General features: G+C 39.4%; 1 protein-coding gene across 3 annotated transcripts; it reads right to left on the minus strand.

Annotated features, from left to right (window-relative positions):
• Window positions 1–2,536: 2,536 nt before the first annotated feature.
• On the minus strand, window positions 2,537–17,083 carry spag1a (sperm associated antigen 1a). Of its 3 annotated transcripts, XR_006826548.1 has the most exons (10): window positions 16,972–17,083; window positions 13,418–13,878; window positions 11,736–11,835; window positions 10,671–10,823; window positions 9,497–9,654; window positions 6,854–6,995; window positions 5,524–5,650; window positions 5,246–5,383; window positions 4,303–4,516; window positions 2,537–3,537 (listed from the first exon to the last, which is right to left on the minus strand). XR_006826548.1 is itself a non-coding variant. In XM_046059696.1 (9 exons), coding segments are annotated over exons 1-9 (1,287 nt in total). In that variant the 5' UTR covers window positions 16,974–17,083; the 3' UTR covers window positions 2,537–4,510. The 3 variants fall into 3 exon arrangements, 2 of the variants coding, with proteins under 2 accessions (XP_045915652.1, XP_045915653.1); XM_046059696.1 differs by having other exon boundaries at window positions 2,537–4,516; XM_046059697.1 differs by having other exon boundaries at window positions 2,537–4,516; window positions 13,418–13,952; window positions 16,972–17,065.
• Between the last annotated feature and the right edge of the window lie 245 nt (window positions 17,084–17,328).

Consider the following 17,328-nt stretch of genomic DNA (forward strand, 5'->3'; position numbering starts at 1 on the left):
CACATCTTGCTGGTGGTCAAGTGTAAGTCTAATTATATTTCTATCTGCTGCAGAGGCAGGAATATTATGCGAATGTCAGGCTATACAGTTGAGAGAGGGTTGACGTCCCAGTTGGAGAGAGATTGGTGAATAAAGTAAAGAGGGGCACAGTACAGTCTGAGCAGATTGGTGGTTTCTGTTGTTCAGTGAAAGAACAAGCAGACGTGTGAAGCAGATGTTTCAGCCTGTTGAAGCGTCAATGGAGGCAGCAAGGCCTATAGTAGGTAGAGGTCGATGTATATGGACAGGTGTAAAGTATGTTATCAGGGTGCTGAGATAACTGCAGAAGGCCCATCCAGCTATTATGATGATCTGCAAAGTCTGCCCCCTGAATGATTTTCTGAATCCAAGTTCGAAGCAGTTCTTACACCCTTTTCCTGATCCTTGCAAAAAGCAGAACTGATGAAGCTGGATAGGGGCAAGTAAAATGTCCGGTATTCTTTTCAGTAGTATATTGAGCTGCTATTTAAAAGCCTGACATCTGGCAAAAATCTGGTTTTCTTCTGGGTTTGCATGAATCAGGGATGGATGTGTCATCACTGTGGTCCACCGCTGTGCCACCAGTTAATTCTGTCACTTCTTAAAATGGCATGAGAAACACCACCGCTTAAGGATTGTTGAACCTAAGAGGGGCCAGTCCATACTGTAGCAAATTTTATTTTTCCATAATCATCTATAAGTAAAATGATTATTATTGCATTTGTTTAAAATGTTTTTTGTTCTTTGTCTTTGCTTATTTTTATTTTCCATTTTGGGAAAGTTTGTTTTAATGTTGAAGCCCTGTGTTGGGTCCAAGTTTTTAGTATAATCTGGCGGTAACTGTGTTGATAGCGACTGAAACCGTTCTCCTGCTTTTTTGTATTTTATTTTGCATTTAAGACTGTTGCCATCTTGAATTAATCTCCACAAGCACCTGTCTGCACTGGTTAAAAAAACAGTTTGTGGTTACATTGCAGTTTTTAGTATATCATGGAATTAAGAGAGATATGTTAAAGAAAGGGAATTGTAAGTTATTTCTTGTAAACGTAGCAGAAAAGCCCATGTTTTTCATTTGAAACCGTAGCATCTCTTACTATGATGGGGCTTGTTTTAGTAATCAGTCACTAAAACTAGAAGTCAACCAAACAATATATTTGCAATAAGAAAATGAATCTTTTGAATAATTATTGAACATAAGCCAAAAAGCTCTGATATACTTAAAGGTGTGATGAGAAACTGCTTGATCTTTCACTGATTTTAAATATTCAGTAGTGAATGTACGATGATAATAGTGTTACATTTTTGATCCTCAGTAATATCCACATCAAAATATAAGTTTTGATTCAGAGCTTTAGGTGTACTTTAACTATGTGTTTTAAGTTGTTTTCTTAAATCCTTGCAAATAATGCAAATAATTTTATATTTGTTGGACCCACAGTGCCTTTTTGGAGGGGGGAATCCTTTTGTATGGTGTTTTTATTTTATTTTCATTTCCTCTTTCTGTATGTCTTCAAATGATAAACATAAAAACCACGAAGCAGTTATATTTGCCTTGTGAAATGCATGGAACCTGATTGTAAATAACGTTTCTCGCCCTCCCCTGAGTGCTAATGCTAGAAAGTCAATCAGAAAAGCCATGACAATACAACATTGGCTTAAACTTGATTTTGGGGAGGTGGTTTAAATCAGTTTCCTTAAAGTAGCCAAAGTCAGTTCACCTGTGTTGTCGGCCTGCTCCTGTTGGCAATAAAAACCCTCTTTATCCGAAGCGTTCAGCATTTTGAGTATCAAATGCTGTGTTCAGCAGCTGCTGTGAGTTTTCAGTCGGACCACAGATTCCTCTGCTGGGATGTCAACCAGCTAATCTCAGAATGAGCTGTCTGGGAGTGAAGAGTCTCATCAGAGAAGCTGTGGTGTCGACAAAAAGAGTTTTGATGCACCTCAAAAGCCTCCAGCTGCAGGATATTCCCACCCTGCTGATGCGCCTTCTGTTAAAAATGCCTGTCAAATTCCTGTGAGTTTTATATTATTATTTGAAGACAGGTCTATTTTCTAACTTGGTGAAAAGAAGCGTATGCTATTTTGAAGTGTATGTATGTATGTATGTATGTATGTATGTATGTATGTATGTATGTATGTATGTATGTATGTATGTATGTATGTATGTATGTATGTATGTATGTATGTATGTATATACACACACACACTCCCTACTTATTTGCTTTATAATGTGTATGTAAATGCATATCCTTAAACAATAAAATTCTTTATCAAGCTTATTGTCTCTGTTTTGACCTGTAAATGATGGTTTTCTGCAGTGCGGTGGTTTGCACTTTAACTGTTTGACATCTGAGCAGTTCAGCTTTAACAGGTGCGGCATAAGTTTTTAATAACATGCCAAGTGACTGGACGCCTGCAAATCAACAGTCCAGTTTTAATAATCCAGCATTTTTGTTGATTTCCTCGTTTCACATTCAGTTCACACTTGTAATCGTGTTTATGCAGAAACAAAGGCTCATTAAAGCATCCACATAGCAGTTTATTATTTACATTCAAACTATTTACATACAGTACATGCGCTTACATTCCATGATGCAACACTTCAAGCCTCCTATCAAGTGTTTTCATTTAGTTGAGATATTTATGCTTTTAATTAGACAATACAGGAGGTGGGGTGATAGGTTAAATAAGATTAGACAAAGTTTATTAAGACATTATTACCTCAAAGTATGAAAGAAATAAAAGTCGTGGCACATTGTGCTATACAAAGATTTACAATTTTTGTGTGCTATAGGGCTAATGTGGGATATTTAAAAAGCATAGGTATGGGAGATTGAAAAGAAAGATTTAAATGCCCTGCACAACCCACACAGGTGTTGCCAGATATTATTTTGGGTAATTAGACCTCTGCTCCTGTTAAAGTTAACTGAAGTCACAAAACTCAGCCTACTACTAAGAATGACATAAGTCTCAATTTGTCCGTCCCAGTCAGGTGGCTTTTAATGACACATCCACACAGACCTGAGGAGAGCTCTAATTAGGCAAATTAGGGGAGAAAACCTGTGGAAGATAGCTGTAGGGCTTTAAAAATATGGGCCAAAAGTCTTCATATACACTTCAAGATCTTATGAAGTTAAACCAGTCTGAGGGTGGGCTAATATTCTGGAAAATAATGAGATGAGGAGTTTGTTCAACCTTTAAAGTTGTCATTGACTGTGAGAAAATGTGGGTAAAACTTTAACATTAAGTTTTCAAACTTTCAGCATCCAAATATTTTATTTGTTAAGATACTTAAGCCAGACACTGAACTGTATTAGTTGATCTGCCCGGACTGCTTGGGGTCATATAAACTGTCACCCTGCTGATAACTTTTCTTGTGCTCTGACTGTCTTTTTAAGTCTGTTTAGTATATTAGATTTTTGTTGAATAGAGGCTTTGAGAGGTTTCTATGAACAGAACACATACAAAGGGTGAAAACGGACGTCCTCGCCTAGCTCCTTGTTGCAGCGGGAAGGGTTCCTAATTATGGAAAAAGTCACCAAGGATGCATTAATAGAACTGTTTAGTATTTTGATAAGACTTTCCAAACATAAATACTGTACACCTATTCACACACACAGTCACCTTGGTTACATTCAAGATTGAACCTGAGACCTATAATAAGCCTACAGTACATGATTATGAATCCTGTAGCTGAATGTTTACTAAACCACTGATGTGACAATCTCTAATTAAAAATGACTGAAATACTAAGCTCAGGAGTATTAGGGAAAGTGTAATTGGAAAATCATCTTGACAATCTTAAATTATAGCATAATTTAAGGTCATAACATCTCATTTCTATAGCTGGGTCTTTAGCTGTAGAAATTGTAGTTTTATAGTAAGTTGTTGGCTTGTGTTTTTTAATACGTAGCAGCTGTAATGATAATACATGTAAACAATGAGCTGAAAAAAAAGCTGAAATCCTGTATACATAAAGATTGTCCCCCATAATAACATCTGGACCTTTTTAAACTCCTTACCTCCACGTACACTACAGTTTAATTGTATAATCTTGGCGTATTTCATCTTAACTATGGTAGAAAATTCTCAATAAGGCACACATAATCCACTCTTGCTTTCCCCATGTTACGCCTGTTACACACATCTGTATAAACAGTATGTTACCTCATAATGTGAATGATTTCTAGTGCAAGCAGGTCATGAGTACCTTTACATTAGCCTTTTTAAGCTGCCCATTATGTAAGGTTGTGTACTCAGGAGTTAAGGTGTGGTTTTGCTCACGTTGCGGGATGGTGCAGAGCTGAAAGAGAGCTGGTCGTCCAAGGAAGCCCGTCCCAGGAGTTAATGCCAGTCATTCCTTTTCTTTCTTTTTTTACAGGTCTTCCTCACAACAGTTGATGGCTTTAAAAGTCCTTTTCGTCCATCACGGCTATAGTACAGTATGTGCCCGTTTCATTCCTCGGCCTCCACATTGCACCACAAACAAACATCAAACCTGGAGGAAATTAGCAAAAGTCAGCCTCTCTGTGGTTTTTTGTTTTTGTGTAAGTGCCTTCCACTATATTATCAGTGATATTATTGTTTCTCTTTAGCGTTTGATTTTCAAACAACACACAAATAAGTTGATATGTAAATAAGTGACTTTGTGCTTTTAGCAATTTAGCATTTTCTCCTGAAAATTCACTTATATGCTAAATCCTTAATATATATGTTTCTTGTATCTTATGAGTTAAAATTTTGACTTGTTCAATGGTCATTTTAAATAACCAAATTTGTATTTTTTTCTTTTCCTTATATGTAACATCAACACAGTCAGTTTTTTGGCTAAGTAAACAAAACGCGTTGATCTTGGTTTCTAAAACAGGTGTTCAATAAATTCAATATGTAGTTCACATTATATTATCTATACAGACATACATACATTTGTTTTAAGACTTATTAAATAGGAAAAACAGTTTAGGTGAATGACATATCTGCTGAACTAATTATAAATAGTACACAATCTTTGGTGTGGAAAAAAACTAATACCGATCTGAAAAATTCATACACAAAATTACACTGAGAGGTTGTTTCAACAACAAAAAGAGCTTTTCAAAAGTATGTATTTAGTTTTTGAAAGAAATTAAGTTTTATCTTTTTCAAATTTCAAACCAGTTCCCTGTTTTCAAGAATAACTGAATTACTTCTTGAAGGTTTGCTTGTGTGCATCTACACAATATTTTACCCTTGGAGTGTGTACATTGCTGTCCATCAGGCTCTGTCTCAGCAAGCCTGTCACCACCTCAAGCTCTTGCTCGGCCTCGCGTACATTCGGGTCCAGCTGGAGGACTTCCTGGAGGTCACTGCTGGCCGACAGGTAGTCCTACATTTGGGGGTCATACACAGATATTCACACACATTGAAACAAAAAATACCGCGGGGGGAAAGTATTATCAGTAAATAGATGCACAAACCCTTTTAATCTAACTGCTTCAATAGAATGAATGTGTGTGTTTATGGCACCTGTAAACCCTTGTAAGCCAGAGCTCGTCTGTAGAAGGCTTTCTTGTTTCCCGGCTCCATCTGCAGTGCAGAGTCACAGTCCTGTTTGGCCTCTTCAAAGTGATTCAGTTTCAGGAGGCAAATGGCTCTAAAAAGAAGATAGGAGTCAGAGAAAACAGCATTTCCATTTCTGCCATTCAGGATACTGCTACAGGTAATGGTAATGATACTGGTAATGAAAGTTAGGGATTGGAGGTTAGCCTGGTATGGCCCAATAAATAAAACAAACACTACCAGTATCAGGGCATCTCATCTGCCTGTCTCATCTGTATTTGACGCATGTTTTAGGGTATATGGTTATTTATACCATGGTCTTGGTGAATAATTGATTCTGAGTGTCCATTAATTCCTGATAATGGACACCTACTAAGTAGTCTCAGTCTGTTCACCAAATGAATGCGCTGGTTACATAGTATCAGCCTGTATCTAAAATGAATTAACCATAACAATTACAGTTTGCTGCACCGTGTTAGCAGGCTCATTACAACAATTATTTACAACCCTGAGTGTAGTCCCTCAGTGCCACCACATCCACCACAGGATAGTGACTATAACATACAAGCTGCAGGAGGTGCACTGCCCCTCTGAACTTATCTCACATCCCATTCACTATTCAACTCGCTACTTCAGGCTGCGGAAGACATTCATTAAATCTTGATATTGATTTGCATACAATGACAAGGCTGTCAGCTTCTTTTTATTTTGCAGGGACTGCAGGAGAGAAATTAGCATTAAGCTAACACTGGCAAAGTTCAACATTTATGTTTAATAATGTATATAGTCCATTACAAATAAATAAATTTACCTAGTGTCAAATTGTCCCTCAGTTTAGATGTTAATGTTAGCAAGATCTACTCCTTAGCCTCCTGAGCCTACAGCTGATAAATCTGAAACTACATCCAGATCTCAACTACACACAAAGTCTCCAGTCTAGAAGTCAGCCAATGATACTGTCTGTTTCAAAATTGAATGTGGCTTCCTTCATTCTCATAAGCAAGAATGTGTTTGTTTTTGACAATGATAAAAGAGCTAATAGACTGCAGTTGGCCTGCAGATGATCATGTAGTGCCCTCTACTGTTTTTCCTATTATACTGTCCTTAAAAGGAGATCATCAGCCAATGTTAAAATCAGCATTGTTACATCCTAAGCTCTGGGACAGTCCCTGTGTCTATACCATCGAATAAGTGCTTTTAAAAATAATAATAATAATAGACAGCTTTTCTCCATGTTGTATGTACAGCACAGTGTCTACCTGTGCATCTAAAACACATGATTCAGTTTCATGCCCACCTGTTCGTGTAGAGAGCACATTCGTCAGGTTTGAGGGTCAGACATTCACTGTACTTCTCCAGAGCCTCCTGGAAGAGGCCTTTCTTGACCAGATCGTTGCCTTCTCGTTTCAGTAAAGTAAAGCGGGCCTCTTTTCTTCTCACTGTTGATAGAAATATGCAATTTAGCAAAACAATTCAACACTGGAACAGGTGAAAGAAAAAACTGTTAGTATCGAAAGCAAGAAAACAAAACAACCTTAAAAATTACTTAAGTGTCAACTGAGGTTATGGATATGTTCCACATGTCACGAGAGACCATATTGAATACTGTTTGTCCTTCAAGAAGCTTTTACCATCAGTTTAGCACACAAACGTTTTCTGGGGCGCTCAATAAATCCATCAGCCCGTCAGCAGCAGTCTGAATGGACCAGCTCCTGCTTACTGAGCTCTCTGTTGTGCTGAGGAAGCCACACACACAGGCACTTAAACATACCCGCAGACATTACTGACATACCCTATTCCTTACCCTAACCATCACAACTACATGCCTAACCTTAAAGCTGATGATACACGGAGCAACTTTTCGAGCAATCGTGCAGGGCAACGTTGCCGTCAATGGTAATGAGTAAAGATTACTACCGTAATCCCCTTCCCCCACCACTCCGCCACCCGCCCCGCACCGCCGCTATCTGTTCAAAACATAGTCGGACTTGCCTCTAGCAAGATTGCCCAGCAACATTGCTCAAAAAGTTGCCCCTTGTATCATCAGCTTAACTCCACCCCTACCCCCTAAAACCAAATCTTAACCCTCTAACAGCCCTTTAAACTTGTGGGGTCCAGCATTTTGGTCCCCACAAAGCTGTCGGACCCCACAAGTACAAGGGAACCCCGGTTTCTGGATCCTGCAAATTTAATAATAATAATAATAATATTAATAATAATAACACTTACTCAGTATGTATGTATTTCCTTTAACTCAGAATTAAAAATAAATACATAAATAAAAAAAATTCTATAATAAAATAAAACCAGAAATAGTTGTACATCCTGGTGTTGGTAATGTCATTTAATACTAACAAAAGTAACATATCTGTTATTAATCTGTAATGTTAATGAGCCTGTTTAATCATCTGCAGGCAGCTTAAGCTCTTTTTCTCCGATGGGAGAAGAAGAATACTCGCAAGCGCCAGGAGAATAAGAGCATTTTTAATATCAACATCAGCAACAGCTTAACCACAGTATAGTACCTAATTAACTTGTCCTGTGGCTATTGAAAGCACAGTCACATTACAATACAAATGAGCTTTTCACAGCAGAGTGGGATGCGCAAACAAACGCAGGTCCTTCCTTTGGTGTCATTTTATAAAAATGAAAAAAAAATACAGCTCCAGGTTGTAATTTCAAGCTTAAATGTTGAGTTAATAAATGAACACATCTCCAGTAAGTGGATTTTCTTCAATTTAAATTTCAAACAAACTGAAAAACAAAACAAAATGCAAACATATCTAGTTTATTTATTGTTTTTAAATCTTCTGAACAGAAGCCTTATGTCTGTGTTCAACACATTCCAGGACTCATTTAGTGATGAATCCGACTTTTCCAGAATGATTGTCAATATTCCCTCTTGAACAGGCACAACTTCACTGTATTTAGACAACTGGTTAGCTGTACAGTTGGAGGAAAGTGATGGTAATAAAAATGTAACCGTAAGAGTCTCCAGCTGAGGATGTGCAATCGTTTGTGTGTCTTAATTACAACACAACATGTACTGACTTATTGGTTGCTGGATCCACACTGAATCATTGCCCACATTTCTTTATAGTGTAGTGAAACAAAATGGCTGATCATCAAACTACTGACTTGGAGTCCTTGGTCAGAACTAAAGTAGTTGGTATGTCAATGGTGTTTTAAAATTATAACATGTACATGCACATTTCTGTGACAAAACAGGAATTTACTAATACAAGAGGTGTTAAACACTGACAACAAGCTGAACTACTTCCATCAGTTTCCCCAGCAACAGCAATGTGCTATTCTGAGATTAGCTCCGTTCTGTTTAGGTGCTATAGTCATTCAGTGTTTATGTATGTGAATGTCCGTACAGGTCGGATGCTTTATCTGTATCTGTAAATCCTGCATATGGAAATTTTATGCAGTGCATACAAATAAAGCAATTTATTTGCTAGTGCATGCATGTGTTTTAATACTGTATTTACTACACAGCGTGTACTGAAATATATTTGAATATATGATACATGTGGAGCCTTCTGGTCTGTGTGGAGCTGAAGCAGCCTACAGGAAACCTGACCTGGATTGTTCCATTACAGCAGCACTACACTCTGTAGATCGCCTTCATCTCTGCATTATTGATGACCCACCCAACCAGACACACGCACACACACACACACTCTCTCAGTAGGAGTGCCTTCACCACAGCTCAGCATTGACACACTGATTCTCACTGTCCGACTTCTGCTGCTGCCTTACGCCTCCATGAATAATTTCAAACCCACCATAACCAGCCACAAGTCATTAGGCCATAAGAGACCATAAACAATTTTGTCAAAAAAAGAAATGGTGGTTATAAACCCTTAGCACATTTGTACAAATCTGTAGTTAACTTAACACGCTCACTAAGCTAAGAGGAAGTGACTTCACTGACCTTCTTCCTGTGCAGCCCTGGCAGCTCGGGCTTGAGCCACTTCGACGCTGACTGGTTTCTCTCGGTTTTGCTGCTGGATAGACTGAGGGACGTTCGGAATCTCTGGGAGGTTCTCCCTCCAGCCAGGTCCGTCCTGCTCAATAAGCATCTTGGTGATCCTAGCAGGAGACACGGAGAGTACAACGTGCAGTACGAGCACAAAAAGTGTTTTGTAAATAGCTAGATTGATCCTGCGAACACTACAGGGTTCATGGGCTCCTCTACGATGCTAACAGGAAACTAAACCGTAGAGGAACTAATAGTTGGGACAGTTTAATACCAATTATTTTTCTCCAAAAGATAAAAACATAACATTTACCCGTTACATTCACTGAAAATAATCCAATGTCTTCTTGTTTAATGTCAAAGACATTGCACACCCACACAGGTGTTTTCAGTCTGACTCATTAGACCTCATTACAGGTTCAAAAGCTTTGTTGAGAGTTTGCTGAGGTCCCCATAATCCACAGTTGTCCTGTTTTTGCAGTGCAACAAACCTATCAAGGGATTCAATTAGATGTCAATAAGCTTCCCCCCCCCCACAGCAGACATTTTGACTTGGAAAAGAACAGGTAATTGTAGTCTAATTTAGAATAAAATGGGAAGTATGTTGACTTCTTGTATACTAACTGTATGTAGTTAGTATATAGTATGGATTTGGGACACTCTGCTTGTCTCCCCTCAACACTGACAGAATAGGAACTCTCTGTGGTGCTGAAATGTGTTGCCTTAACTACACTAGGCCAGTTACACATGGCCTTCAGGCCTGTCTGCTTTCAGTCTGTCATATGGACCAGTGGTTCTCTAACATGACCTGTCATCTCAACCAAATACTACAGCAGCTGATTTCAAGAGGAGCTAGTCAGTGGACTCTTCAGTGTTTGATGAAAATGTCCAAACTCTCAGGCCTTGATGGCACATGAGTACTTAGCTGTTCAACCCTCATTAAATGAAGGCGTTGTTTAAACCCACAGAGCCAAAGATACCAAATATACTGCATGGCATGCTGGGGGAACACCTGAGTGTTTCTATTTGATGCTATGAAGCCATAAAAGGAATGGTGTCTAATGTTTAAACACAAATATCATTAAAATGAAGCCACATCAAGTAGCTACAGTTTCTTATGTCAGCTGACCTGTGGACCCTATCGTGAGCTGCCTGCACCCCGGTGTCTATCTGCAGGACGGTCTTATAATCCACGTAGGCCTTCCTGTAGCGCTCCAGTGACTCATAGGCCATAGCTCTGCGCAACAGGGGTTTCAAGGAGTAGGGCTGCAGCTCCAAAGCCCTAAGAGGATCAGAGAGATGCAGAGACAGAGGATCAAACTGTCCACACCTGCCCACTGTGTCACAGGTTTAACTGGACTGATCTGTAGCACTCCATTCATAAACGCATGAATATTAGACAAAGAGATTCCTGCAGCCTCCTGACACTACAAACACTCTTCTTTTTACTAAAATTAAAAAAATGAATAAAAACAACAAGGCTGATGGAGAAGCTGACATGACATAATATCTGCCACCAAAAGCAGCAAACCAAGACACTCACTGCCAGTTTAACTTCACCTCATACAAGAAATATTATAAATGTAACTTAGCAACAAAATACCATCTTAAAAGGGCAACTCCACCGATATTAGACATCAAAGTCTGTTTACAAGTGCTGGAAACTACTACCAATTATACTCTAGTGGCTGCAAAGGGAGCTGCACGAAATCTAACAAATTCCCTGAAGTAATGCCACTTGGGTCGGCATCAGTTGGGTCTGAAGACTGCAAGTTTGAAAATGAAACACACCTGGGAGTGTGGAATTAGAAAGAAGTGAGCTTACCAGAAGTCTGTAGCCCAATCCTTGTCTCCACTTGAGTGCCAGCCCCAAGATCGAGGCTACATTAGCCGATAATGGCATAACACACCCAAATCTCCCACATAACTGTATTTGCAATGTGGGTAGTGTAGGCGCCAGGTTTTGTCAAGGAGGAAGAATTTGTGAAATAAAAAAAAAGACAATCTGGTTCTGTGTTTTTTTCAGCTGTCCATCGTGAACCTGACAATGTTACAGGAGTGCAATCCTACATCGGTGGAGTACTCTTTTAAATCTGACAGAAGCTACACTGAAATGGACACATAAATGAGCACAAATGATCACACGCAGCCAGAAAACACACATGCTCAGAGCTGACACTTAATGTTAACGTACTTGGTGCAGTCCTGAATGCAGTCCGTGCTGTTTCCAACCTTCAGGTTACAGGCCGCTCTGTTGGAGTAGAGAATACACAGGTCTTCTGCGCTATCGATGCCTGCAGGGCAACAACCACAACACACTTATCTGAAAGACCAGACACTGGAAGGACACTCCAATCATCTTTGATCTCAGTATGACACACAGGTGTGTGGACAGGCTAGTGCTTCATATCAAGAACTTAACGGCCTTTGTGGCCTTTGTCTGGAGAGGTGCAGACCAAAGAGAAACAGGGATGACAGACACAGCTCAATGAATCATGTGCAGACTGTCCAGAGATGCTGAGGGGGTGAATTGTAGACAAATTGTTGTGTCCCTCTGGTAGGGTCATTTTCTACTCTGTCTTTTCTCCTCTGTGCCTCCCCTGCAGTTTTACAACCGCCAGCACAGCATCAGTCATTATTTGCTGCTTCAGTGCCCATCACTGAATCATTTGTCTAAAACTCCTCTGCATTTGTGATTTAAAACAATTTTAAAATAAGGCACAGTCATACTTCGTTTTCAGAGCTTCCCTATGAGAGTTTCTCTGTTAAGTCTGCTATGATTTGAAGTCTAGTCTAATATTTTTGAGCCTGTCTCCAGTGCTGCAGAAAAAGCGATCCCTCTTGCCAGCTACGGGAGTAAAAGTTGGCGGAGTGCTCTTTGAGGTGCAGCATGACATTCAATCTCACCTAAAAGCCCCAAACACTAGCACACAACTACGGTCAGTGGTGTTGTCTTGCGCCAACACTGCACTGCATCCACAAATCACCAATGACGCCTCACATCTTAGCTGCAGTTTCTGGGTGTTAAAACTAAAAAACTTGCAATTTCTCGTTCACTAATCCACACAGGCGACAGATTTGAAAACCGACCTGCACTCATACTCTACGCGAATTTAAATAATAATATATGGTTATTTGGTAAATAGAGGAAATTGTGCTGCATCACAAGCATGAGTATAATGCATTCAAAATTGAAACGGGATACTCTGTGGAGCCAAATGGCACTCTTGAGTCAACTTGTATCTGATATCGTGACAAGGGTGAGTACACGGATGCTAAAATACGCTTTCTGTGTATCTCTGTGCCACCGATCTGTTGCTGTTTCTACATTAGTGACTTGTTGTCGATCAGAAGTTGCTTTTGAAGACTCGCCTTCATCAAAAAGCACAGTGAGTGCAACATTATCGTTCAAGTTTTGACCGTGTGCCTCCTTACTAGAGTTAAAATAATTTGTCAAATTTTTTTAAGCAAAAAATTCAGATTCAGATCGCCTCAAAGGTGAATTTCTGCAATTTCTCTAATAGTAAACTTAATTTATTTGGGTGTTGGGCTGTTGGTCAGAAAAAATAAGCTATTTGCATGTGTCAGCTTGTGCCTTAGCATTTCACTATATTCTGATATTTTAAAGACCAAACAATTAAAAAAGTAATTGTGAAAATAAGCCCTACTCCTTAGTGTAATTTACTTTGACATAAGCTCTAGTGTGCTATGCAACTGTATATTGTGTGTGTCAAGTTTAACAACCTAGAATTGTGTAAGAGTAGAATATATCTTGCAATCGAAATTTGTCTAGTCACCACAGGTGTTTCTCCTCGGATGAAATACTGACCACCGAATTCTCCATAAAAACACACAAACTGTTCATGTCTCCCTCACCTGCTTCAGCACATCCATCAATGGCCTGTGTGTACTTCTCTATGGCGTCACCAAACTGGCCATGTTTGAAGAGGTTGTTCCCTTCATTCTTGAGCCGGGCCAGGTGAGGAGGAAGGGCCCCAGCAGGGGCGTCCAGGTAACTTGTGTCCACTGCAGGGCTGCCGCGCTCCTCTTGTCCACCAGTAGTGTTGTTGTCTCTCTGAGTGCCATTGGCCACCTCCCTCTGTGGAGCTCCGTGAGTCGGTGGCTTTTCACGGCTTCTCGTCCCGCTCCCTGCTGTGGCCTGATCCGATCTACCACCCCCTCCTCCTCCGCTGCCCGGGGGTTTCTCTTGCACATTCCCCATAGCTGCACTCCCTCTGCAGTGTGCGTTCAAACTCTTCCTCCCTCCCTGCCTCTCCCCTCTCGCAGAGCTGCAGCTAAGTCTGAGCCTGGCTTGGGATTTCTGTAGGACACGCCCCCTGCACGAGATGTCAGGTGTGACGTCAGTGAGGGGGGAAGTGCAACAGCGATGCAGTGCTGCAGGAGGACAGCTCTGAGGGGAGAGCCTCAGATTAGACTTAAGTGCAAAGGGCTCTGGTGGCTGGACTGAGGCAGAAAATGCAGGACTGCAGATGGCAATATGAACCAATTTTCAAATTTGATGATATATTGTTTTGTGCTCTTTTCTTATTTGTTGTTATCAAGTGAAATTCTTTATACCCTCACAAACATTAATCAGAATCAGAAGGAGCTTTATTGCCAAGTAGTGTTTTACACATACAAGGAATTTGCTTTGGTGATAAGGTGCTACACGCAGACAGACATACAGATGACATAAAAAGATGCAGAAATATATAAATATGGAATAAACAAATGCCAGTTATATAAGAAGAATAGAAGAATAGAGAAAAATAATACAACTATTTGCAGGGAAAGAACAACGTGGCAGATATTTACATGTGCATTACTCTGGTTTATGTTGTGCAGACGTATTGCAATGGAAGAGGATGTTGTGTGCATAAATATATAAATTGACAATATAAAGAAATAAAAATAACAATACGACTAACAATTATCAACAAATATGTGCAATGTGCCAGGTTCAGAGATGCTTCTTTTCTATTTTTCATTTCATTAGAAACTTTGAGTACTTTGGGGTTTTTTTCAAATCTGATGATAAATAACTGCCATATTGCACAGTCTTTATTATTATCTTATATTTTGTATATCTTGACAATTTCATATTTTTTTATTTATATAATGTGTTTATTGTTGTGCACCAAGTCACCAAAGCAAATTCCTTGTAAGTGTAAACCAGTCTATGGTGTAAACCTACAGAATTAGACAGCAATGTGAGGAAATTAATTTGGACTTGTTCTTGATGATGAGCATTTGAGCATAGTTTTAGCACTTTATAGTTATAAAGGTTTTTTAGATTAGTCTAAAACTAAAATTATAATTAAATGCAAATGCAGTCCTGTTTGTCACTTAAAAGAACTTAAGTGACACTTTGACATTTTTGAAAATATTATACATCTTATTTTCTATCTTGCTGAGAATTAGATGAGAAGATTGACTATTTTCATGTCTTTGTGGTAAATATGTAGTTGGAATTAGCAGCCTGCTAGCTTAGCTTAGCATAAAGACTGGAAACAGCTGGCCTGGCTCTGCCCAAAAGTAACAATATAATATAAATGTGATATAAATGTTATTACCGATGGCTCAATTCCTTTAAGTCTCTCTATAAACCAGTGAGGCAACATGCACAACTATCTCACCCTTTTAATATTATCAATAACACTTGTGATTTTCCAGTTACTACATGCTAAAGTGTCTGAGAGCTTGGTAGGAGTGTGTTACCTTTGGATGGAGGCAGGCTAGATGTTGCCCTGTTTCCAGCCTTGATGTTAAACTAACTGGCTGCTGGCTGAAGCTTTATATTTACATGATATGAGTGGTATCAGTTTTCTCATCTAAAGTTTGACCAATAAAAAGCTGTTGAGCTAATTTCCCAAAATATCAAACAAATTCTTTAAAGCTGTACACCTTCACATTGCACATCAAAGTATGTGAAGCGAACACATACTTCTGTTTCAAGTTGTTGACTGGAGAAGAAAAAAATTCAGGCATGCAAACTGGTCAGGGGTAAAAAAGGTGAGAATGATGCTAAAGCCAAGAAACATACAGAGACAGTGTAAGAGGGGTCTTTCTTTAAGCTTACATGTTGTATAGATAACGTGCATTCATCTAACGGCAACAAGAGAAAGATACAGACACGCAAGGGCGTCACTTTGTGTTGAAAAATAGTGGGACAAAAGGGCTCAGATTAGGGGTGTGACGATACACTTGGCTTACGAGATGTGGCGATGCACCATACTGGTGTCACAAGAACGAGATGTGAAGATAAATTAACAGTATTTAAATGAAAAGTATAGAAATCATCAAAGCTGAAATATATGAGTTGGGGGGGGGCATGGGAGTCCTCCCCCAGAAAATTTTGAGCATTAAACACTTAATTTCCTGCATTCTGGTGACATTTCATTTTCTGCCTTTCTGCCCTACATCAACTTATGATGAAAATGTTTTTATTTATGTAAAGGGAAGCACAAAATTCAGGTGGCAGGTGACAATTCAAAATCTGTAAGTAGTACAGAATCTAATGCAGTGCAGCTCTCAGTCTGTCTTGTTTCACGTTTCTCCTGTAGATCAACCAAGGGCGTCACTTTGTGTTGAAAAGTGGTGGGGACATGCATTCAAGAGACATTTTCTGCACCAATTTATGGTGGAAATGTCTTAATTTATATGACGGGAAACAAATTCATGTGGCTGTGACAATTCGAATATAATGCAGTAATCAGCAGCTTGTTGTTTTAGCCCAAGTTACTTTTTTTGGACAAGGCAGATCTGTTCCTTCTATATTAACATTGCATTTCAAGTTTTTCTATTGTGCAAGTAAACCTTTCTCATATAATTTTTTTTATTTAAAATTTCTTGTTGCAAGCTAATTTTCAGAAAACCTTTAGCAAATGCTTTCAAAAAAAAAATCAGCCATTTCAAGTGGTGGGGACATGTCCCCAGCGTCTCCAGTGTAAATGACACCTATGAAATCCACTTTCCTCATGTAATGTCATCCCTGCTGAATTAGCACACATGCGGGCATGATTTAGTCTTCCCTCCTCTTTTGTCATGTCCACAGGGAGAGAACTTAAAATTTGGCCAAAAAGTTCTGTGACAAGAAGTTGTTAAAGTTACTGATTGGTGCTGCACCTTTTGGGGTCATTTTATAAGTGGTTTATTCTTACTTAAAAATGCAAATGAACCTTTCTTAAAGCACTTTCATTGGTTCTTTGCCATTTCGTGTTGCATGCTATTTTTCACAAACGCTTTCAAAAAGTGATGGGGACATGTCCCCAGTGTAAATAACACATTACATCCAGGTTGCTGCCACTGCTCTGAACAATAAGCTTAGCTAACATTACTGGTTAATAAGAGCGGGAGAAGTTCTAAACTCAGCAACATTGCTGTATCTCACAGGACAGTTAACATTGTAAGCTAGTTTACTTCTGACTTACATCAGGCTTGCTTTCCGACGGGAAGCTCGTTCTGCAGTCTTTTACCGTCCTCACGTGGTCAGCTGTCAGCTTGGCAGTGTCGCGGAATAGAAAAAAGACCCGCCCTATGCTGCATCTGATTGGCTGTTGGGTTGAGACGTTAGGAGTGACGATTGGTAAATTTAACGAGTAGGCCTAAATGATGTTTTAGCAACGCCCGACCCCCCCCACCCAAATTATACTCACCCAATTTGGTTTCAAAACGGCGAATTTTGCCGATAGGTGAAGAGTTTAAACTTTCCAAGTGGACAAGAGGTCACAAATTGATTCTGAGTGGTCAGAAAAAAAACCTTTCCATGCATTGCATTTTCACTTTCC

Source organism: Micropterus dolomieu, linkage group LG09 (assembly GCF_021292245.1).
Source record: "Micropterus dolomieu isolate WLL.071019.BEF.003 ecotype Adirondacks linkage group LG09, ASM2129224v1, whole genome shotgun sequence".
Taxonomy (NCBI): domain Eukaryota; kingdom Metazoa; phylum Chordata; class Actinopteri; order Centrarchiformes; family Centrarchidae; genus Micropterus; species Micropterus dolomieu.

Coding starts and splice junctions, on each gene's coding strand:
- spag1a (XM_046059696.1), bottom strand. Junction 6,996..9,496: donor CAGGGCTGCACAGGAAGAAG/GTCAGTGAAGTC, acceptor TTCTATCAACAG/TGAGAAGAAAAGAGGCCCGC. Junction 5,651..6,853: donor TGTGCTCTCTACACGAACAG/GTGGGCATGAAA, acceptor TCTTCTTTTTAG/AGCCATTTGCCTCCTGAAAC.